A 24,824-nucleotide genomic window follows, 5' to 3' on the forward strand; every position below is an offset into this window, starting at 1 on the left:
ATTTAATTATCCACCTTAAGGAAGAAGTGTTTTACAGGCATTAAAACAGCATGTGATACCAATATCAAAATACAGGGAAATTTGCTTGACTAGTCTTGAATAGTATCAGAGATAGTTATGAATGTCAGAGACAGAGCAGTCCCAGAGACTGCAATTAATAAAGCCAAATTTTCCAGAAGAAAGGTACTAATATCTTCCTAGGTGTTACATGCCTGAAAGAAAAAAATTAAGTATAGCACTTAATTTATTTAAGTAATTGTTTATTTATTTGTGTATTTGAATATAGACACTATTTGCCTGGAGTGAAGATCATTACTTCTTTTCATTTTGGAAATGAAAAATTAATTGAAATGTACCGATTACATAAATTTATCATCTCCCTCAGGTATTATGTTCAGCCTGACATACAGAAGGCACTTATTTTACAGACACACTGAAAGGACACTCTTTCCTATGCCTTCTTTACAGATTATTAAAAAAACACTGATTCAGAAGGGGTTTTTTTATTTTCCTTCTGCTTTCATGCCTCTAACTCAATCTTTCACACGAAGTTTTGTGCTCAGATGGGAAAACCATCACAAAAAATCATGGTGCATAAATTCAAATGACGCTTCCTTCAAAGGCTGTAGGTGGGACTGACCTGTGATACACAAATAAAACTGATTACTAGCTTAATAGAATTATTTTAATAGATTATGGTAATTATTTCAAGCTATCAACTTAAGCTGCTAGAAATACATGTGTTTTGACCAATATCTCATTTGTGTTTTGGGACTTGGAGAAGACGTTTTTATGCCAAATCAGTCCACCCAATTATTATTTTTTTCAATTAAATACATAAGGCGTTCTAAAACAACGCTCAAGCTGAAACATCAGACACTAGCAACCTACAAAATAACTAAATTAAAGCCACCCTTGTAACTTTAATGTGTCCCTCCTATAACATATACCTAAAATAAATACCCGGACAAGCATTTCAAAATCAACTGTGAAGAAACTGGGCATAAAATTCTTCCTTATACACTTTTTACCCATATTTTCACAACCACAGAATTTCTTAAGTCATTCTGCAGTGCTGTCTTCCATTTTCAACCTGCCCCGAACACTGTGCTCAAGCATTAATACCCACCAGATTTGGGAATTCCAATTTTAAACAGTCGTATCTAAAGGTAACAATTCCAATTCTTAATATTTATTTGATTTTTTCCTAATCTTGGGAACAACATTAGCAAAGCAGTTGCTGTGTTACTCGAAGTAACAAGAGTTTCATACAGATCAGTTTGCTACATGCTCAGATATGTTCTGCAAGTCTTAAAATCATGGGTTTAAAATCAGGTGAAATAGGGCAATGATACAATTCTTCAAACAAAGCAAAAATGTATTTCAGGAAACCATATTTGAGGAGAGTTCCTTTTCCTCTTACCTGAAATTTTAAAAAAATCAATAAATAAAAAGTAGAACTAGAGAGGTGGATTCTACTTCTGGCTACACCAAAAGTTATTTTGGTTAATCTCAATTATTCTATGTGTACCATGCGCCACCCCAGGTTAGCAAGGAAGATGATGCACAGCAAAAACGGATGAAAAATGCAATGAATAATTAACAATTAAATAGCGAGGCAAGAGATCCTGGACCCAAGCTGGTCTCAAGTCAATACATCTTCAGCTAAACTAGTATTGTTTACAGTTCCTGCTCTGTGCTATCCACAGATAGTTTCCTTGAGGGGCTTCCAAATACGGTAAAATAAAAGCAGAAAAAACTGGCTAAAGACAATACTGTGATGGAGGTGCTAGAAAGTGCTTTATGGCTTGTATTTTCTGGAGAGTTTCTCCCTTTAAACTTCATTTGCAGATGAACAATCCATATTCTCTGTGACTCAATTCTGCATCTAAAAAGTAGAAATAGTATTTCTTCCACCTGAATATTTTCTATCTTGTCTAGTTATCCAGTGAAGCAGCTGAACAAGGACCTCATCTGCATGGTACTAAAACAGAAACAGCAGCAATATGAATGGAAGAAGATACTTTTAATTAAGCGAACAGCACTGGAAGTAATACTAACGGAGACAACAAGTACACCTTCTCATTTGCAATTTTAAGGTCAAAAGCACTCTATGACTGCATGGCTACACTAAAATAAATACAAATATAGTTTTCACCTACTTCATGATCCTCTGATATTCATGGAACAATGTAAAAAGGCTTTGGTTTCAATGAGAATCAAATAAACAAGTTTGGCAAGTTGCTGACATGATAATTGACCACATCTGAAGTATGAATTCCTTTGGAAGCAGAGGAAATTATATTAAAGTTGTGGAAAGAGTAACTGGAAACAATGGAATAACTTCAGAAAAAGGAAGACTTAAGCTGAACACTAGGAAAAAGTTATTGACCATCAGATTTAATCAAAAGGTTTTAAGGGAAGTGGCATAACCCTGTAACCAGAAGCACTGAACCCAGCACTACAAAACACACCACACAAAAGGATCTAATACTAACAGAAGCCAGGATTTGATGACCTAATATGTGTTTTCCAGACCTGATTCCTAAGGCACTGTAATTTTTCTAGTTGAACAGTGTGCTACTCTATTGTACTGCACAATAAAGAGCATATAACAAAATCAGATGATCGTATTGAGAACAAACCAGCAATAACTTTCAATAAAAATTTCATGTTGCAGTTGAGGACTTCATACTCTTCAACAGATTTAATGTGAAACATGAATATGAACCAAACATTATTATTACCAGGTTCATCTACCAGAACTCCATTACAAAGCCTCCCTTTTATATGCTCCTTTTTATTTGCAGAATTTGCATTGCCTTTTAAAGAACACTGTGTAAAGTCACAGATGTAAGCCATGATGATTACACAGTAGGATTTCATTCATTTTAACCTGAAGGCTATGATTATGCCTCTTATGAGTGCAAGAAAGGGTTTCCTGCCCCTGGAGCAAATTTCTTCAATAACATTTGAATTCAACTCAGTTTTACTAAACACTCGTAATGTGTTTAGTTTGAGATAAGAAGATGGAAGAAATGTAAAATAAATTGTAATATGGGTTTCTTACAAAGTTTTCTTATTGATACAAAAGTTGCTGTACACATGAAGACTCATTTATCCATCAATAGTGAACAGAGGGTCAACACCAAATCTAAAAAAAGAAAAAGAAAAAGAAAACAGAAGGATGTGCACATGTAACGGAAGAAGATGATGACTACCAAATTGATTTCAGCCAAAATATTTTTTGACATGAACATGAAACTCAGAATGAATTTGCTATAGTTCTCAAATAAATCATTTTCCATATAACTCTACATGCCAACAGCACACTCACACAGAAACATACAGAATATAATCATAAAGAAGATCGGGAAATAGTTCATTGCAACTAATTTTCTCTTCTATCCTCATTTTGAGTCCTCCCAGTTTCTGCACCGTAGAGATGTGTCTTACAGATCTCCATATTGTTTGGACTCCAGTTACAATAAAAGTTGCAACTGTCTATGTGAACAACACAAATTCATTTTGAGTTTTGAAAAGGAACAGATGGTTTCTGACATTAATATCAAACATCTGAACACCTTTAATACCTGATGACATAGCTCATGTACAATGACCATGGTGACATCCAGGAGGTATGATATAGAAGAAATGCTTGGATCTAGCAGTATCCTTTGCTCCACAAAAACACTCAGTCCCCAGTTCTCCATAGCAGCATATGGATGCTTAGGCACAGCTAACAGATCTAGAAATAGAAAAAATATATGTTAACTCCTTGTGGGAGCTACTATGCTGAACAGCTATTGCAAGTAAGGCCATAAATGATCACTAAAAGCATTTTAAATAACATACATGTAAAAAACAAAACTTAATTCCAGCTCTCCGTAATGTTATTTAGAAAACATTAATAAAATATGCATTTTTTTTATCTTATGCCACTATCTGTTCACACATAATTACCATGTTATTGCTGTAACACAGTACTTCATACTTCTAATTGAAGTTTCCTATACAGAATCCACCTTATTTACAATACCTTGTTGATTTATTATACTTCTGGGTTTGATACTGCTTCTCGTGTTTACTGTACCACATCCATGTAGTCACACAGACTTTTACCACAAGTATTTTTTACCTTTTCATTAAAGTGACTCCTTTATGAATATCCTGTACATCAAACTGTATATAAGGACTAACATTAAGGGGAGCACTGAAGAAATAACTGTTTCATAACAACCAGAAAGATGGCAAACTGTGCAGAACCACCAGTTCTTACAAAAAAGGCATCTTGCAGCATGCACTATTGGTAGCATGCATCCTCTGAGAACAGGTCTGCTGACAGCCACCTCTCAGCCCAACAGGCTGGAACAATGCTGCCATACACACCTTCAGGAGTATTATATCAGTTTTGTATTCAGTAAGTGACAAAATATTGGGAAGATGTTGGGAAGGTCCTTCACCAGGTAAAAAAAAGCAGTGAAGAATTTCTCTCAGTGGTATGAGGTTAGATATGACAATATTACAATGTCTATCCATGCATTAGAAAAATCTTTTTTTTAGAATGGTTTTGGTTTGGACGGGACTTTAAAGGTCATCTAGTTCCAACTCCCCTGCAATAATCAGGGACACTTTCCACTAGACCAGGTCGCTCAAAGCCCCTTCCAACCTGGCCTTGAACGCTGCCAGGGAGGGGGCAGCCACAGCCTCTTTGGGCAACCTGTGCCAGTGCCTCACCACCCTCACAGCAAAGAATTTCTTCCTTAGATCTAATATAAATCTGCCCTCCTTCAATTTAAAATCGTCACCCCTCATGCTATCACTACACTCCCTGATAAAGAGTCCCTCCCCATCTTTCCTGTCGGCCCCCTTTAAGTACTGGAAGGCAGCTCTAAGGTCTCCCTGGAGCCTTCTCCTCTCCAGGCTGAACAATCGCAACTCTCTCAGCCTGTCCAGATAAGGGAGGTTCTTCAGCCCCCCATTCATCTTTGTGTCCTCCTCTGGACTTGTCTATGTCCTAGAGCTGAACACAGTACTCCAGATGGGGTCTGACAAGAGCGGAGTAGAGGGGAAGAACCACCTCCCTTGACCTGCTAACCACACTTTTGATGCAGCTCAGAATATGGTTGTCTTTCTGGGCTGCAAGTGCACCTTGCTGGCTCATAGCCAGTTTTTCATCCACTAGTACCACCACATCCTTCTCCATGAGGCTGCTCCCAATCTACTCATCACCCAGCCTGTATTTGTGCTTGGGATTGCCCCAACCCATGTGCAGGACCTTGCACTTGGCCTTGTTAAACCTCCTGAGGTTTGCACAGACCCACCTCTCAAGCCTGTCCAGGTCCCTCTGGATGGCACATCCCTGCCCTCCAGCTTGTCAGCTGCACCACACAGATACCAGGTGTTGTCAGCAAACTTGCTGAGGATTCACTCAATCCCACTGCAATCTTACTGCAGAAGATTGAGAAGGAACTAAAATTGACTATCAGTCTGGAAGTCAATCTATAATTACAGTAAATTGACATGGGGAATAAACCAATATACAATGCTGGTTCATGGCAAAAACATCTGAAAGAACCCAGAAATAACTTGTATGTCTGCAAGAAGCCCAGTGCAATCTGTGTACAAATCAGCGAGAATCTTGGAAGCTACACTGCCACATCAGCATGGTGATCCCTCCAGTCAAACTAATTAGCCTGGCTTCTTAATTAATTAGCCTGGCTGCCACACTCCTCTCATTTGGCTGTATTACTTCTGGTTCCAAAGCTAGTTCATCTGCAGTTAACACAAGTATATCTAGGTAGTACTTCACTGAGTGGATAAAAGGTCTCTGGGTTGACTTCCTAACCTGAAAAATAAAAATTTCTGACATGCTTATTCTAAATAATACTCTGAATTATATCACAGTACTGACATATCTTCCAAGTTCGTCTGTTCTGGCTTGCTGATATGTGTGGTAGAATTGGCTTGGAGAACAACCTGACAGCAGGAGCTCTACTTCAGGATTCACAGGAAGTTGCCACTGAAATATCAGGAATGGAGAACTTGGATATATTTCAGCACTCCCAAAAAGGGCCTGCTGCAAGAAGCATAAAAATACCAGCCTTCTAGTGGAAGCACAGAGAGAGTCTAGCAACTACTTCCAAATACAAGCAAACTGAAAACATCCAAATTGCAAACAGAACTATACTACAAATGGTAAAGAATAAATATTTTATATAAAGGCAGACACTAGAACAAGAGCCTAATTAAATAAAGCAAAAATCCAAAACACGGTGTTCAAGATTCAACATATGAATAAATACAAAATTACACGCTTTCCCTTTCTTCAATTGAAGCTCTAACTGTACTATTTTTTTAAATATCTACAATTTGTTATAAATGACATGCAAAATTAAGAACTCCTGTCTGCTATATGAAGAAGGGTTAAGGATGAAAATAAAGGACACAAAGGCTACTGGGTTAAATCACTGAATTTGGCAAATCTTCATTAACATTAAATAGGGATCCCTCCCATTCTCAACTCTGTAAATAAAGCCACAACTTCTTCTACAGCAATTAAAACTTTCCTCCAAAAGGCATCTTCAGAAGAAGAATACAGGGAGACTGTTCTTATTTACACCTATTTTATTTTCAGCAATTCCCCTCAAATAAGCAAAGTGACACCGGAATAGAACTAGCATGAAAGTAAAAAAGAATTTCCTAATTGTCACTGATCCTTTTGTTTCCTTTCTCTCCTTTAGATTCATTTGTAGGTTTTGGTCTTTCTTGCCAGTCATAACTGACAGATTTTGTAAGTGTCAGCCAGTAATAAATGGGAATAACTCTGTGGAACTGGAAAACTAGGGTGAGGTCTCATACTGAATACCTTTACAGGCTAATTATAGACTGTCTTTCACTACTTGTGTCATTGGTATTGGTCTGCTGGTTTAGACTGATACTTGATAGCACTGACATACCAATAAAACCTTCCAGTCTGATGGACGGCTAACTGCCTTGCAGGTACACAATCGCAGAGGGATATTCTAAATTACTTTTATCCAACATAGCCCCATTGTTCTGCAAGCCTGGAAACTCCTCTCATGCAGCTTCAGCTAATGCTTAAAGGGCTTTTCTGAACAGACAAAACATAATAGATAACCCTGTTGGTTTCCAGAATACTAATCTTTGCAAGTGACATGAGCATACCAATAATGCTGAATGAAGAAATATACAACATATGAACACACTCCTACCTTTCCCTAGTGCAGGGTCTGATGCACTGCATTTTAATGCCAGAGACTTTTTTAATCTCCAGTGAGAGACAGAATGGACTCTGAACATACTTATTACCACAAAATGAAAGATATTTTGCTTGTCATTGTCCACGTCTAAACTCTGAATTTGTAAGTCTCGGTGCTAATTTAGAAATTAAATTCTGCAGTGGCTGGTGTTGTTTACTCCACAAATTTCTACTACCTTTAAATAAAATTCCAAACAAGCCTAATTTTGTAGTAAAGGATACAATAATCTATATCCTTCTCTGGGGAGTCATAAACGTTTGATTTCAGATGAACAATGTCCAAATTTCAACATGAGAATTTGTACTTCCCTCTGTTTATCACACCATTAGAGCACTGAAGAAGGTATTCTGTGCTCCTGGAGGTGATATGTGTTAAGGTTTTAGTGTCATTTTTAAGGAGCAAGGTTCAAAAGGAGGGATGATGATGCACATTTTGATAGAAATATCATTCACACATATTACTGCTCAAAAGTGTTCTGCACTAACTGCAAAATGTGAACTACTGAATATACAACAGTTTGTCTGCATGCTGCATCCAGTTACTCTGCACACTATTTAATTAAATTCTTTGTAAAGCACTTGTGAATGTTTGATTATGTGGATATTGCTGGGGAAATAGAAATGCGTGTTACTGCTTGCAGAGAATAATATCCTCATACATCATAAAACTGTTACTTGAGATTTCCTGATACAGCAGTGGAGAAAGTCCTGTGTGCTGCTGGAATAATAGAGGGTTTCCACCTCTTGGCCTTCACAGAAACTAAATTCATGATCAAGAAGTAAAAACTATACAGCTAAAATAAAATCACCAGAAAAGCCATCAGGACAAAAACGTGTTGGAACTTCACACTAACATACTATACCGGCACAGTTATTCGAATACAAGGATAGCATTTGGATGTTTTTTAAATCTATTTCATTATGAATCTCATGGAAAACATTTCAAGTTACAAAAACTGCACGCAGCTCAATAGCTTCTTTTATTTCCAAACTTTTAATTAAGGCATCATAACTATGTGAGCTTACATCAAAATATAACTGTCTGACATTATTAGCAAGTATCATCATAGTGCAAACCAGAAAATAGCAATTTAACATCTAAGTTGGCAACAAATCAAATCAACATTAGATTTTTTTTTTTAACTTTAGCTATGAACTTAGCATCTGTACAATTTGAACAAACAATACAATTTTTCCTTTTTCCCCCCACTCATTTATAGTATTTTCTAGGCACCCTCAAAAACTATTAAATTCCTCAAACCACACAACGGGGAACATCACTCTTGTTTGTAAAGAGAGGAGAGTTAGAACTGAATAGGATTAAACGCGAAACAAGATCCAACTCTCTCATACAGTGTACCCTGAAACTTGGGGTTCTTCCCCCCTCCTTTATATCCCACTCTTTTACAAATGTTGACGGTCCTTTTCCACCACTGTGATTCCACTATGTTTAACCACCTCGGTTTGACGTCTGGTATAACTGACACGCATCCTTACTATACCTGAGTGACGTATAAACACAGAAAGACAGAGAGGCATCCACAGACACGAACACATTTACTAATATTACGTACTGCAATTTTATTTGGTTTAGCTGCTGGTTGAAATGTGACGAAGGCTAGATCCTGCAGAACATATGACAGTATTCAATTTCTAATACTCAAGGTGGAAGATAAAAAGCACCTACTATGGAAAAAAAAAAAGCTAAATCTGTGAACAATTTCTGCAAATTTTATGCTAACATACATAAGTCTCCCAAATAAATCCAAGATCTCTGAAACACTGCAACTTGTAAATAAGAGCATAGAGAACAAGAATTTTCTGTCAAGCATCTTTATATTTTTTTTTTCCTTAATAAAATGAGGAGGCACAGAGAAACTGTTCATTCCATTAATTCCATGTTTTTCCCTTATAATCTCTATTTTTATTACAAAAATGACACTATTAAAATAATTTTAATTTATCAACGTGCCTCTCGCATTATTTTCATTCATTTCTTCAGAGGGGCTTTCTTCAAGATTTCACGTGTAGATTTCTTCTACCAGGTACTTCATTTGACAGCAATTTCAACAAATTAAGAGAAAGCATGGACTAATATCAGTTTATTTTAGTCTTGACAAATGAAAACTGAAGTATGGTTTTGCTCTTTCCTAATGCTGCATAATGCAATCAATAGCTGTATTAAATTTCTCTAGAGGTGTTGAGCAATTTCCTAAATGAAAGTTGTTGTCAAAAAAATACCTATTTACTAAAAGGGTTTATATTTCTGCCACTCGGATTCCTTAATCAAAGCCATTTCTTCTACTAAGAATAAGTAGAAGATGCTTTTCTGTAATGTAATACCATTTAATGATTTATACATATTTTAAAGAACAAGTCAACTACAAGAAGTGACAGCTTTGGCTAAAAACCATTAAGTCAAACAGTAGTTATTGTAAGAAATATCCAAATTTTCTATGGATAAAGAATTACTGATGACAGTACTTACAAGAATTATCTAAATTCGCTACCAAAACCCTTTCTTTTCTGCAAGAGAAGTTTGTGCTGGAAAACCACGTTTTCCTTCCATATATTTTCATCTCCTTAAAAAGTTATTGGTGGTGGTGTGTGTACCAAAAGAAAGCAAACATCCCAGGGCTTGGCAAAAGCTCTCTGAAGCCAACAGCATGGTCTCCAACTGACTGCTACAGCAGAATGAAACACAACTAATGGATTTGAATGTTCATCTTGAGACATTTTGAGACACCTGATTTTCAGAAAATATTAAGTGTATGTTTCCTGAAAACTAAACCATTTCAGTATCTCACTTTTGGCATTTAGGACCTAGGTACCCCAAATTAGCTGTCTTTTAACTATTACTTTTATTTAAGATACAACTTAATAGTTTTCTTCTGTCACTACACGCTAAGTATTCAAACACAGAAAAGTCACAAGCAATGTGGATGACAGCCCCACGGGAAATCTTTGACTAACATTTCTGTTTACCCAAATGCTTATTCTGGCACCCATCAGTTTTTATCTCTGGGACTACACCACCAATATCCTTCTGTAAGCATGACACTTACCAACCCACATGGACGTTAGCCTGCAGAGTTAATGCAAAGGTCTAAAACTGTTTGCCATTATTTCAGTCAAATCAAATGGTTTGTTGCAGACCCTGAGGAGAAATCACTGACACACAGCAGTTTATTGCTGGGTTTTTTATTGCTTCTTATTGCTGTACAAAGTATTACTTAACGTTAACTGACATAAACAATGGATGGATTTCCAGAGTGTTTGATACGAACAGCAAATGTTTAACGCAGTGTGAATATTAAAGGATCCAAGAGGAAAAAAAAAAAAGCGTGGGACAGAAAGCTGGGGAGGGTAAAGGGGAGAATAAGTAGTAATATAGAAAGAAAAACTTTGTTATTTTTTTAAGCAACTGAGGCTTAACACTGGGTGATGGCTAGTTTACAGTTTAAAAAAATAAATTAGAAACCTGCTGATTTTATTTGACATGCATATTATTAAATTGCTTTCAATTTTCATAACCCAAATCTATAGATCATTCCTTTGTTATTTCGAAGTATATCAAATGATTCAATGTTAATATGAAAAATGACTGCAATCACTCATTGAGGCTGAATTATATATCATCTTGGTTGTATAAATCTCTACATGAGCTCCCTTTCTTTTAAATAATACCTGAACAGATCATTATGAACGGCTGCACAGTAAAAAAAAAAAAAAAGGAAAAAACTATCTTTCACAAAGTTTCTTTATTAATATAAACCTTTTTTCCCAGCCTTCAGTCTAATGTGGGTATTCTAAACTCTCAGACATATATTATAAGACTGAACAAACTGAGACACAGACTGAAATCAACTCAGGTTTCTGTTAGTCCAAGTTACAGGGCTAGTATTGTTTGTTCATCCCTTACAGTATGTACACAACAGACAAACGGAGAAAATACATTCCAACTCTCAACACCAAAAGGTCTGGAGAGAGGAAAAACCAAGAAAGAATTTTGTTGCCTTCATAAATACTGTTTCTAATGTAAATACAAAGAGCATTGACATGATGGAAAATTGCCAACAGTCATTTTCCTACCACCACAGTTAATAGAGCATGAGGATTCTATGGCTGAAAACAACACGCCACTGATTACCGAGCACCTCCAGTATGAATACTGCCTCAAAGAAAATGATCAAGTGACATAGCCATAGTCCTTCTCTTTGCTGCAAAACCAAGGTGCAGGAACACAGAAAACTCCAGAAATCCATATCACTTAAGAATTATAATAATAAGGTAAAATAAATCTTTTTATCCAGCATACATAAAACTGATTTGCATCACAGTAATAAAGACATGAATGTTTCCATTAATACAACACTCTATATGCCCAGATTTACATCTTTTATGTTTGCTTTATAGTGAGATCGTATTCACAGGTGATGGGCACAGTTTAGCAGTGAAAGTAGAAACAGGAATTATGGGAAGACAGGCAGGTATTTTGTATTTTCAGTATCTAAAAAATATATATCACAATATTGCACCTGGAGATAAAATTATAATATAGCTAATCATATGCACCACATCTGAAGGTAATGTTTTTGTGGGGACTGTATCTACTTATCTTCTCTCCTCCAGAGTAAGCTGAAGAAATACAAATGGTCTGTCCTGGATAGCTCCTGAGATAGTGCTTTTAGGTCTTGCTGTTTATCCTAAGCCCTAAAGTTTATCTTACACTCTTATGAAAATGCTTTAGATAATATTGGCCAGGATAAATTTTTACTATCTTAAGAGTAAAAATAGTAAACTATTCATTAGTTTATTTAATACACCAAGAATCAGTAACTTTCTGTAACACATCACAAAAATCACCCACCATCCTGATTTCTAGAGAACAACCAATAGGTTCTCATTCTCCACAGAGGACTCATTCTCTTCTTATGCAAGCCCACACTCTCTCCTCCCCACTCATGCCTGAGGATGTAACCACTTAAACTAAGTCTTGTCATAGACTTCATACTCACCCTTACAGGAGGCTCACCAGAACACCCCGACGGATCAGTGGGACCAAAATATGAAAGTCAAAGCTAAACTTCTCGGTGCATTTATAGATCCTGAAGAGATTTAACTAAGTGAATTTACTCCACTCTGTTCCAGATCAGCATGGGCACAGGCTGACAGCAACGTGCTGTGCAGTTACACATCACAGGTGAAAAATCACAGTTAAAACGCATGCATACAAGATTGTGACAAATCCTCCTTCTCTATACAGTTACTCCAGATTTCCCACAGTAAAATGCAGCACCAGGACGTGAACCTCTAAGAAGATTCACTTCCCTGGTGCAGGAAGGCTGAGCAATAGGCTCCACTCAGCTCACGTCCTAGTATGCTGAGGCAGGCAGTACTATGTCTTCAGATAAAGACCTTCTTTTTTAAGCATTTTGGGCCCAGAATTATTACTGAACCCCGCATCCTTATCACGGGGGGGGGGGGGGGGGGGGGGGGGGGGGGGGGGAATTAAAAGAAATAAGCAGGATAGGAAAGCAGAGTAGTTGAAACCTCCATCAGAGCTGAAAATCTCTCCGAGCATGGAAAACAATGGGAAGAGATGGAAATGGTGCTTTGCTCTGCACCTGGAAGTAACAGGTACTAGTGAAGAGAAAGACAATAACTAGAAAGTAGCCTTATTTCTGACAGTTGTGGTTTCAATTAACTCAGAGAGTAGAACCCAAACATGAATGTGTTAACAAAAATGGAATACTGAAAGCCATGTAAAAATAAAACTCTAGAAATAAATGTTTTTAATCTGAAGTTACAAAAAAAAAAAAAGTGACACACTAAAGAGAGGCTGGTGACTGATACAAACTGAACTGTACGACTGAAGTTGGGCAAGGAGCTAACAAGACCTGAGAACAGAAGGGGTTGTGACAGACCTGCAACAGACCACTCCGAGACTCAGAAAAAAGAAAAAGCAGAGCCTGCAAACAACAGGAGTCATTCAGTCCGGAACAAAGTTTACAAAGATCAGACAGATCTCCGACACAGTGAGTAAGATTGATAATCCAATATCCCACCAGAAAAGAAACGCGAGACAGAAAATCATGCAGAGCTCAGAGAACATGCGGAGCGGCACACACAGTGACAGCCTGGACAAGCGACAGTTCTCTTCAGAGTGCAGGAAGAAATACTGGAAAGGTGATGGATTAAATCGCTTTCCTCCAAAAATGGAGTGACTATATTGACAAGGGGGATGACGACAGCAACACCAACTCCTATTAGTATTTCCTGGGTACTTTTATGATACACAAATACCCTAGGGTATGGTATTGCTACAATTTTGTATAAAATATGCCTTGTTAGTTCCCTTAAATCACATTTAAGCCAAATTAAGGTCAAAAATCAGAAACAAATTTAATGAATTACTTTCAAAGCAGAAAACGCTGTAATGAATGCTTACAAAAGTTAACACCAAATAGACAAAATCTATGCTTAATGTATTTACACTGATCCATATTTACATCTATATTGAGCTGGTACTGACAAGCAGTCCTTGTGTACACCTTATGTTTCATGTATCATCAAAAAATTATTCAGATGTTCTGGTCTGAGAATTCATCTGTAAGAGATGAACTTCTCACAGAGCACTTTCAGGTGCACTCCTCCACTCCTTCTTACATCTTCATCTGCTGCAGATATCTTGGTAAAACCACAACAGGCTTTTACCAGTCTCACCTTTGAAATGTTGCTGGGATCTAAACAGACTTAATCTTTCATCCTGACTCATTCTGTTTCCCCCATTTTCAAGACACAGTCTGTCCATTTTTCTTAATAAGGAAGTGAACAAACTTCCTTAGATATGCAAATATCTGTTTGTTAGACTAGAAATTATCTTCCATACTAAACTGGCTGGTAAGCAGCTTCTTACTTCAGTGACTTCAATGAGGGGATAAAAACATTTCCCCCTCCCTTTGATAATTCATTTGCATTTTTCAGTGTGTAATGTGACCTCCACTGGAGTTTACATTCTATGCCAATCTTTACCTGCATTATACAAAGATCTAAATAGAATAAAATGTATGCAGCTCATTACTGACTGCTAACCAAGACCAGTAACACTAACACACCAGTAATGAACCACCTTGGGATAGCAGTGGGCTTGCAGCGACTGATCCCCATTGCAGCCTCACTGCTCTCGAAGTCAGAGTAAGACAACTGCAGGACATAACAAGACAACATAAAGAAGCTACATTTTCCCTTGCTTTTGCACAGGGAAGAACCCATGTAAAACTGGAACTTTTTATTATTGCCTGCAAAGGGAGATATTTTGGGAGACCATTCTATCTTAGCTGAATATACAAAATTTTGGCAGATGACATTTGGAAAGTTTATGCATTCACCTTGTGATGGCACAGACAGAGTATCAAGTTTTACACACTAACATTTTGTATGGGAAAACCAAGAATAGAGAGTGGTGAGGGGCTTTGGACAACTTTAGAAAGAATAAAAAAATGGCAAGCTAAAACTAAATACACCAAAAAAAAAGCATAAAGGGTAAACAATGGAAGTACGGAGAGCTGCTACTGCACAAAGGTACACAGGCAAACCATGAGGACAACATTATCATCATGTCTAGCCACTAGAAAAAACACTGAGATTACTCTGAGTAATGGATTAGGCAACCAAATTTGTGCCAAATGTAGTTTTTTAAATCAGCAGCTACTGTGAGGACTACTGAGAAATTCCATTTACAGACAATGGAAAAGTCCATGAAAAGACAGCAAGAACTGAAAGGGTTAGATAAAGAGATCTGCCTGTAATTCCACAGCCAATTCAGAAACAGTATGACAGCAAACATAAACTGAATTCTTCAAGTAACTTTATCATGGTATCAGTACAGTGCTCTAACAGAATCACAGGATGGTTGAGACTGAAAGGGACCCCTGCAGATCATCCTGTCCAACTCCTCTCCTCAAGCAGGGCCACACAAGCCAGTTGCCAGGACTGTATCCAGATGGCTTTTGAATATCTCCAAGGATTGAGACTCCACAATCTCAGTCATGCTCACTGAAAAAAAGTGTCTCCTGATGATCAAGAGGAATGTCCTATATTCCAGTTTGTGCCCACTGCCTCTTGTTCTCTCACTAAGCACCACTGAAAAGAGCCTGGCACCATCTTCCTTGCACCCTTCCTTCAGGTATTTATATACATGAATGAGATTCCCCCTGAGCCTTATCTTATCCAGGCTGAACAGTCGCACCTCTCCCAGCCTCTCCTTATAGGAGAGATGCTCTAGTCCCTTAATCATCCTTGTGGCCTTTCACTGGACTTTCTCCAGTATGTCCATGTGTTTCTCATACTGTAGAGCCCAGAACTGCACACAGCACTCCAGGTGTGGCCTCATCAGTGCTGAGTAGAAGAGAAGGATCACCTACCTCCCTTGACCTACTAGCAACCCTCCTGTAGCCCATTCACCTTCTTTGCTGTGAGGGCACAGTGCTGGTTCATGGGAAACTTCATGTCCACGAGCTCCTTTCTGCAAGGCTGCTTTCCATTGGTCAGACCCCAGCATGTACTAGTGCATGGGGTTGTTTCTCTCCAGGGGCAGGACCTTGCACTTTCCTTTGTTGGGCTTCATGAGCTTCTTGTCAGGCAATCTCTCTAGTCTGCTGAGGTCCCACTGGATGGCAGCACAATCCTTCATGGCATAGGCTATTCCTTCCAGTTTTGCATCATCTGCAAACTTGCTGAGTGTACACCCTGCCCCGCCATGTGTATTATTAATGAAGATGTCAGAACTGGACCCTGACCCCTCGGGTACACCGCTAGCAACTGGCCTCCAACTAGACTTAGTACCACTAATCACCACCATCTGGGCCCAGCTGTTCGGCCAGTTTTCAATCCACCTTACTGTCTGGTCATCTAGCTCATACTTCATCAGCTTCTCTATGACAATCTTATGGGAGACAGTATCAAAGACCTTACTAAAGTCCAAACAGACAATATCCACTGCTCTCCCTTTGTCTACCAAGCCACTCATTTCATCACAGAAGGTTACCAGGTTGGTCAAGCACGACTTCCCCCTGGTGAATCCACACTGACTGCTCCCAGTCACCTTGTCCTTCACACATGTGGAAATGGTTTCCAAGATTAGCTGTTCCATCACCTTCCCAGAGATTGCAGTGAGGCTGACTAGCCTATAGTTCTCTGGGTCCTCCTCCTCCTTGCCCTTCCTTAAGATGGGGGTGACATTTGCTTTCCTCCAGTCTTCAGGTGCCTCTCCCAATCACCCTAGCCTTTCAACAATCGAAAGTGGCCTCACAATGACATCAGCCAGCTCCCTCAGCATTCATGAGTGCACACAGTTAGGGTCTGTATGGTTAAAACTAGAGAGCACCGGCACTAAACAAAAATTTGGAAGTCAATATTCAAGCAGACAAAAGACCTCCACAATATAACACAAATAACATGCTTCAAAGATATCTTATTTTTTTGTTTAAAAAAGATGAGAAAATCTCCCCTTTTTTTCCAGAAGATACAACTGAGAATTTTGTGTGTTTATTACAAATGTATGAATCCTAGTTGAAATCTTTATAGTTTCAGCAAATCAGACAAGTACTCTGGATTAACTGACAGATAGGCAGGGAACAAAATCCATAGATATTAACAACAAAAAAGTTATTATTAGCAAAAATATGGCCTGTGACTGCCACAGAAATGAAGGCCTTCAGAAAGTAATCAATGCTCTTAGGATAGGATAGCCAAGGCAGCATAATGCTATCACTCCAGACAAGTATTTACTGAGGATAGAGATAAATTTTATTCAGTTCCCTAAAAGAATGAAGAAATAAGGAAAGCAATTGATAAATAAAAAAACCCTAAGCAATCATTCCTGAGACACCACAATGAATTAACCATCTCCACAGAGGCAAAATACCAGTATTTTATGGTAAACTCATGGATTTGAGCAGATCAGAGATTACTTCTACACTTTTCCTAGTTTGTTTGTGAGTATGGTTTAAAAATTGTTTAAATGATTGGTGAATTTATTTCATCTGAATGTCCCCGTTATACTATTTATTACACTTCAGCTGAAGAAGAAAAAAGATGGTGGGAATTCTACCTGTAAGTGGTTCTGCTTACCAGATAAAATTATTATAGGTAGGACTCAAGACTAAGTCTGTGCTCTGGTCAGAAGAGGAAGTTCTAGACAAATCTGTGCAGACAGGCCATGCTGAATTTTATGTGATGCATACAACAGATACCTCCACATTTAAACCTATAAGCAAGACGCTGCTTCTGAGATGTTTTTGGTGAATGAATGCTGGTGGCTATGTGCCTCCCAGTTGATGGCTACAGGTAGAGCCAGGGTCTTTCCACCCTTCTCTATACTCTTTACCAACCTCATTTTCCTACTGCTGAAACCTGATCCACATGCCAGAGACTTCAGTGCAAGTTGTCACTGTAATTTGTGAGCATGGTCCTCCTCTCATGACCTCCATCTTCTAGTACAGTGCCCCAACCCAGCATTTCCATTTACAGACTCCATGCACACAGAGACAGTATTGGTCAGTACTTGACAGAGAAACAAGCTTGGCGGGAGGTCAAGCCAGGTAGGATAATAAAGATCCAGGCACAAGACTAATATACCAAATAAAGCAACAGCATCAACATCTAATAATCTGTAATGTGAAATATTGCATTTGGAGTTGCAATACAACTATTCTGTTGATGTACTGCTCATCGCTGCTATCTATAGGGTATGAATTAAACCAATTTCTTCAGTCAGTCCTTTTTGACTTCCGAACTAATAAATTTCAGCCCCTCAAATTTAGTTCTTCAACATGAATTGAAAAAACAGAGTCAGCTTTTCTGGTTATTCAACTCCATAAAAAGTTGAACAAGCCATGGAACTAAACAGAATAATTCAACATAAATAAAACTTTATTGTTCCAATAACACAAGAAGCTATAACTACCCAAAACTGATACAACACTTCAACATTCTTTTTTGTGGGGTTCAGCAAATTACCTTTCCAAATTTAGTAGTCATTCTTTAAGACTTCAGCAGAACAGCAAACTGTTTGAATGTTACCTCAAATTTAAATGAGTACAAAATAACACAGATCAAGCACTAGCTTGAGCTAAAAAAAAAAAAGACTGGATTACTTCTGAAGAAACAAAGATTCAGTGTTGATAGAACTGAAAGATCCTGCCTCAGAGTACCAAGAAATGCAGTAGGAAAAGCTGAGAAGGATTGCCAGAAGGCTTCAGAGACACAGTTGAGAAAAACAGACAAACTGAGAAGCAAATCAAAGAAATGAAACATTTGTCTGACACAGCCAGTAAGTAAGGGCCTAGAAGCTGAGGAAATGTTGCTGAAGGGACTATGAATACAAACGGGATAAATGTTTTGAGGGGATGAAAAAAAAGGGAGCAAACAAATGCAGAAAGAGAACACAGGCTTAATCCTGAGTACATTATTTAATTACACTTACTTGAACACACCTTGCTAGGACACATTTGCAATTTCTCAGACTCATTCCAGTTAAGGTTTTGCATATCTTAAATGAATAGAACAAGAAGAAACAACCTGTGGAAAAGCTCATCTTTTCCTCTGCTCAAGTACAAAGAGTTGAAGGAGCTGAAGGTTCATCAGGTATGGAAATAACTCACTTCAGCAACTGTTTGGTTATTAACTAGAGATGTCAACACTTCAGGCATTCACGCACTCTATCTTTCTGAAGAACTTTACATAGCCAGAAGGGCTGCAGAGAAGTTCTCAGGAACTCCAGAAGTTAATAAAACTTCAGCAGAACTGTAGCTTGAGGGTTACTGAAGAAACGGCTTTACATAGTGAAATGGTATTTGAGAGCGAACTATATATACAAATGGCAGTGACAAACAGAATTCAATGATCACATGAGCATCAAAGACGTTGAAGGAAAAAACAGCAGTTAAATAAGCTGAACTAGCAAAAGAAGCCATGAAAAGAAAATTGAATAAAATGAACGTAAGGCAGACAGAAATTCAGTACGACCAATTGCACCCACCAGATAACAGAAGCTGAGAATCTCTCTGAGAAGCCCTTTTACCGGCAACAAGAAAGAAACCAAAACAGATGTAGCACGTTCTTCTCCTAAAAGAGCACTTGTCCAAGTACAATCTTGTCTATGTCCCATGTTTTACTGTGTCATTACAAAGTCATGTTCTGCTCTGAACTGAATACACGAACTTTTCCAATTATACAGAAATCAGAATGGTTTCCCTGAGTAGAATTTCATTCCCTGCATCATAGATTTAAACATTAAAGTTATATTAAAGAACCATAACAAAGTTAGGTTCACAAACCTCAGCTAAACCTGATAACCTATGAATAATTTACATTAAAATAATAGTTTTCATTTTAAAGTGTTTCTATTATGACAATTTTTCTCTTTTTGTAGCATAATTTTTCCATACCACCTTGCTTCATTATTATTTACAGAAAAAAAAAAAAATCTGATCATTCCACTTAAAAGAAAAAGAGTCCAATTAAAGATTTTGCTACATCAGTAATGTTTGATGAAGACCAGAAAGGAGCATACAGGCTTTTGTTTTCAGAAAATGTACAAATAACTTACACAAAGTAAGTTTTGCAAAGTCTATTAGAAGAAAGAGAATAACCTGCTAGATCCTCAGTATAATAAGAAAAATAACTGGTACGGAATCAGGGTTTAATAGTCCTTGAATCTAGAAAGTCTTTTTGTTTTGGCTCCTATCAACACAGTTCAGACTACACAGATAATTCAATGTGCACCACAGAAGTATGCTTAAAAATCTTAGTAATACCATGCAGAGGACCATCACAGTCCTGTAGTGAACTAAGCCAGCACCCCAAGTACTTAAAGTACGCAAGGTTCACACTGAAGTGTTTGAACCAAGTTCTCTTTTACACTGAAGACATTATCTTCTCCTTCAAAGACAGACTATAAAACAGCCTGAATGAAACAGTGTTTTCATATGGTTCTTGGTCCTTTTTCAGTACTGGAACAACGTATAACAGTGTTGGATCAAACATAAGTCAGATCCAAAAGGACTAAGGACTTGCTTAAAGCAAATTATTAAGTACGTGAAAGAACAAAGCCTAGCACTTCACTGACATCTGAGAATGCAAGTGAGAGATGCAGAAGAGGATGAAGAAAAACAAAGAACTTTCTTGGTTCAAGCATTAGAAGTCTACTAGTTTAAATTAAACAATGACAATTGTACCAGTGGAGGAACCCTCTCCCTATCTCATGGCTGTACTTGATGAAAGGCACATTATAGTATTTCTATAAGAGGACAGTTTATTTTGGTTTTTCATGCTATTATTTTGATACTCCTCAAGAAGATATTTTACTCTTAAAGCCAATTTTGTTCATTCTCATTTAGCAAACACTTATTTCCCCCCCTCCCCCAGTCTGCATTTCAAATAGAGCTAAAACAAGCAAGGCTAGATTTGTTTAACACCTTCAAAGGTGCTGAACCTCCTCTGGCTATCTGGAATAAAACCCCACAGCTGTGACTAGTTCTTTATGGATATTCCAATCCTACTTTCTTCTTCAAAGCTTCAATAGCTGTTCAAAAGAAGTACAATGCATCCTTCTTCAAAGATTACAGGAAAGGTACTGCATTTTGCATTACCATACATGATCTCAGTACATTCCTTGCTCTCTGCTCTACCTGGGAGTTCTGCTTGATGTCAGCTTGCAGGTATTTACAGTGATGACCAAAGACAGTCATCCACAGAGACAAATTACTAGGGGCTTCAAGAATATCAGCTACCCTTCCAACAAGAAAAAAATGAAACACATGTTTATCAAAAGACACTTTTGCCTCTTGCCACAGCTATATGCTACACAAGGAACTGCTATTTCATTTACAAGTGAATATTTAGTGTCGCAGTGACAACACACATTTCAGTGAATGGAGTAATATGCTTGACAGAGTGCGGAAGAACAAGATTATAACCTGTTCTTTCAAAATTCAGCACTTGAAGTAACCAGTGGAAAACTTTAGAAACATCAGATAAAAAAGGAATAATCCCAACAACTACTTTAAGATCCAGAAAAGCACTTTCATCCATTTGGTATTGATGTCCTAAATACCTTTTTCCACAGACATTCTCTCATAATTTCATGATCATTATTTTATGTAATGAATGTATGAGTTAGCTTCACTGGAAAACAAATGTCCAAACACAATGAATTAATTGTATGCAAGCTATAATACACAGAAATGAATGGATTATAGAAATATATTCTAGCAACTAATGAAGAAAGGCAAGGAACCCTCATGATAACAAAGGTTATCATAGAATTTTGCTACTTAGTCTATATAGTAGAAGTCCCTCTGACAGTAGAAAATGCTGTTATTCCTAGAGATTCTACCTCTTGAACTGTTTTTTCAGAGTCAAAGAACTGTCTTGACTTGTATAGTACTGCTGAAATCACAGTTTCAAGGAAACATGTCTGCAGGCACATGAATCCCTGTGATGACTTCACTTGTTCTGCAGAAAATCCAAGCTTCTCCAGCTGTTCTGTCCTCCCCATAACTCATTGTCAATTCAGTGTATCTCTTCCAGCTCATATCACTGTTAACTCCTCTCTTCTTCTAGTATTTTAATGATGCTTCCCTCTTGATCAAAACCTCCTTTATTTCCTTTTTGCCTTTTCTATCAGACTATTGTCACATCCTTAGGTGTATTTGCAATTTACCGTGTTTGGATGCTGCAACGGACTAAAGAGAAAACTGAAGAGAGAACTTAATCTTGTGTGACTCCATGAGAAGGATAGGTAGTGGTCTCATCAATCTTTGAAACTCCTTTGAATGTATGTATACACAGACCCAAACGAATTGCCCAGGTAACAGCTTTATTATCCTTTGTTATGCAGTATCAGCAATTGCATCTTTTTGCCGCCCCGTTAATGTATCACATTGACATGCCAGAACTGTGCCCTAGGTCCCACTGGCACAGGTCAATAGTCTTTTTTCTGAACTAATCTATTCAATGAGCTATGATCAGCTTAGCAAGCTCATATGGGAAATTACGTTTAACACATTTCCAGGTGCAATGAAGATCTAGACCTCTTGGTCTCTGCTTTCTTTGCAACTTTTGAGATTTTAACTTTTGTACTAAAGGTTTTAAGTATGCTGCAAGGAGTTTGAAAGTATTTTGTGGTTTCTTTTGAACTAAAGGACTATTAAGTAGTCATCTGCAACTGAAGATGACTAAATTCATTTATTCAGTTGGTTTCTTGCAGTTCTGATGATTTTCTGGCCCCCTCTCTTCCTCCAGTACAGGATATCGGAAAACAACAGATACATATGTGATCACATTCGAGGTTGAAGGTTACATACAGATGCTGACATAAAACTGTAACTACATACCACTTCCTAGACTTCATACTCTGTTGAGGTCTACTTTTTTTCAGCGGGCTACTGAATTTGCAGGAGTCTGTCTATTAGTTTGGTTGAAGCAGGACCACTGATCTTTCCTCTTCCTTGCAGTATAATGTGTCTAGAAGAGCGGTCCTCTTGCAATGTGCTCTTTCTTGGCTCTTTATGTCAAGGTTCTGTATAGGTACATGAACAAAACTAGTACAGATGAAGAAGCACATACTTGAAGCAGCGCTTGCTTGCACAGCTCAAGGCTACATCTATCTTCCCTTGGCAGTGAAGCCACCTGATGCAGAGCTGTGTCTGCTGGCCCACATAGGAAATATGTTGGAAGTGATTGAATGGCTCACCCAAATATGCTGAACTGGCAGGCACTGCCATCTCATTGTGATTTTGCATCAATAAATCAACAGTTAAAAGGCATATAATATGAGGTGACTTGAAGTGGCTGTCATTAATTATGTTCTATCTTTTGCTTAGTAACCACCACAACACAGTCTTCAATAAAACTAATCCTAATTACAGTTTGACAAGTTTCCCAAATTATGCTTCTGATTTATTTTAGCATGACAGTTTTGGAAACTACAAGAGCTGTTCATTTCCTTTTTATTTCACAAGTATATCAAGCAGAGGTACAGTCAAAGATAAACATATAAAAAGTGGCATTTGAACCTCCAATAACCAGCAAAGCCAGTTGTAGAAGACACTAGTGTACCATAAAAATATTAAAAATTAAATTTGTAGTAACTACAGCATCAGTTTTATCAAAAACTGATAACAAGGTGGCAACTTCCTTCTGATCTCTTATTGGAACAAATTCATCAAAAATTCTCTTCTGTACATCACTAGAGACTCTGTAAAAAAGTATTTTCTTTTATCTGTTTTAAACCAATCTCCTACCACCTTCAATGAGTGGCACATGTAGTAGTGTCCCTTGGCAGGATCTGATGAACTGTAGTTCTGCATTAATTCATTTACAGTTTTATTTTTACCTTTAATAAACTCTCTGTGAAGAACTCCCTTAGTAATATATTTTGTACTCTCAAAGTCAAACCAGTTTTGGATAAAATTAGAGGAGACTAGAAAGGAGAGTTACAAGTACTTTTAAATTTTCAATTCCATCTCAGACTAATTCTTATCTGAATCATTTAAGGATTGTGAAATACACTTTTCTTTGTTACTAGATTCCTTTTCTCCTGAAAACAAGGGAATAAAAGGGATTTTACTGGTTTTGTACAGTTTACCAAAAACATTCAGGATGAAATGTTACAACAGGGGAAAAAAAAAAAAAAATCAGTCTTCACTGATGAAAGGTGCAGCCAAATTTGTAGATCTGATATCTTTATAAACTCTTAATAGTTAGCATCAACTAGCTTTCTAAACTATAAGCAGGGCAGGAACCTTAATTTCTGCAATAACAGCAGTCAGAATGAAATAAAACCTTTAAACTCATGTGTTACAAGAACAATTTCATAATCACACTTCAAAATCATGAATATGCAGCTAAAAAGGAAGTGTCATATCACCCATATTTTCTGGTCAACCATAACAGGCACTGTTCCTAGGAAAGGCAGAATCCTTGAATTGGCTCGCACCTGGCTGCCATTCTACTCTCAGCTTTGGTAGAAAATGGGTTAGTTATTTAAAAAAGAAAGATAAAATATTCTCTCTGCCTTCAGTTTGAAGTGTACACACACCAGCCTTTTCTAAACATTTCTGTCTTCAGCTGATATTAGTCCTAGCGTGATGTGTGCTAGAAAAATATATAGTGCTGGCTGCATAACTTTAACCCTGATTCCTGAGAGGTACCAGCCTCAAAGAACACTAATGCTCTTCCAGCCTTACAAGGAGATTGCAAGAAACTTGTAGGACCAGGCTTCTTTTGTCAGCAACCCACTCACAACAGTGCAAAGGCTTCAGTGTCGCACCCTGCTCTGTTTGCATTGATCCTCAGCTGCTACCTGGGACATTGCAGATAATGCCAATTACAGGGGCCTCAGACTCCAGCAGCATTTGCTGAGGAGCCTCCTCCGCTTGATCTCTCTCCCAACACAAGGAGGCTGGCACACCTCATGATCCAGAGTGAAGCAACAGATGGGAAGCAGGGGAGAAGAAACAGAATCAAAGCTGTT

The 24,824-nt window shown here is 37.7% G+C and overlaps 1 protein-coding gene across 1 annotated transcript in view; it reads right to left on the minus strand.

The window, feature by feature from the left end:
* The window catches only part of TRHDE (thyrotropin releasing hormone degrading enzyme), a 221,298-nt gene that overhangs the window by 130,807 nt on the left and 65,667 nt on the right, over positions 1-24,824 (minus strand). Inside the window, exon 4 of the mRNA XM_074902853.1 lies at positions 3,594-3,748. Within this exon, the coding sequence (XP_074758954.1) occupies positions 3,594-3,748 (155 nt within the window). The remainder of the gene's footprint in view (positions 1-3,593; positions 3,749-24,824) is intronic.

The sequence above is a fragment of the Athene noctua genome, chromosome 3, assembly GCF_965140245.1.
Source record: "Athene noctua chromosome 3, bAthNoc1.hap1.1, whole genome shotgun sequence".
Classification (NCBI taxonomy): domain Eukaryota; kingdom Metazoa; phylum Chordata; class Aves; order Strigiformes; family Strigidae; genus Athene; species Athene noctua.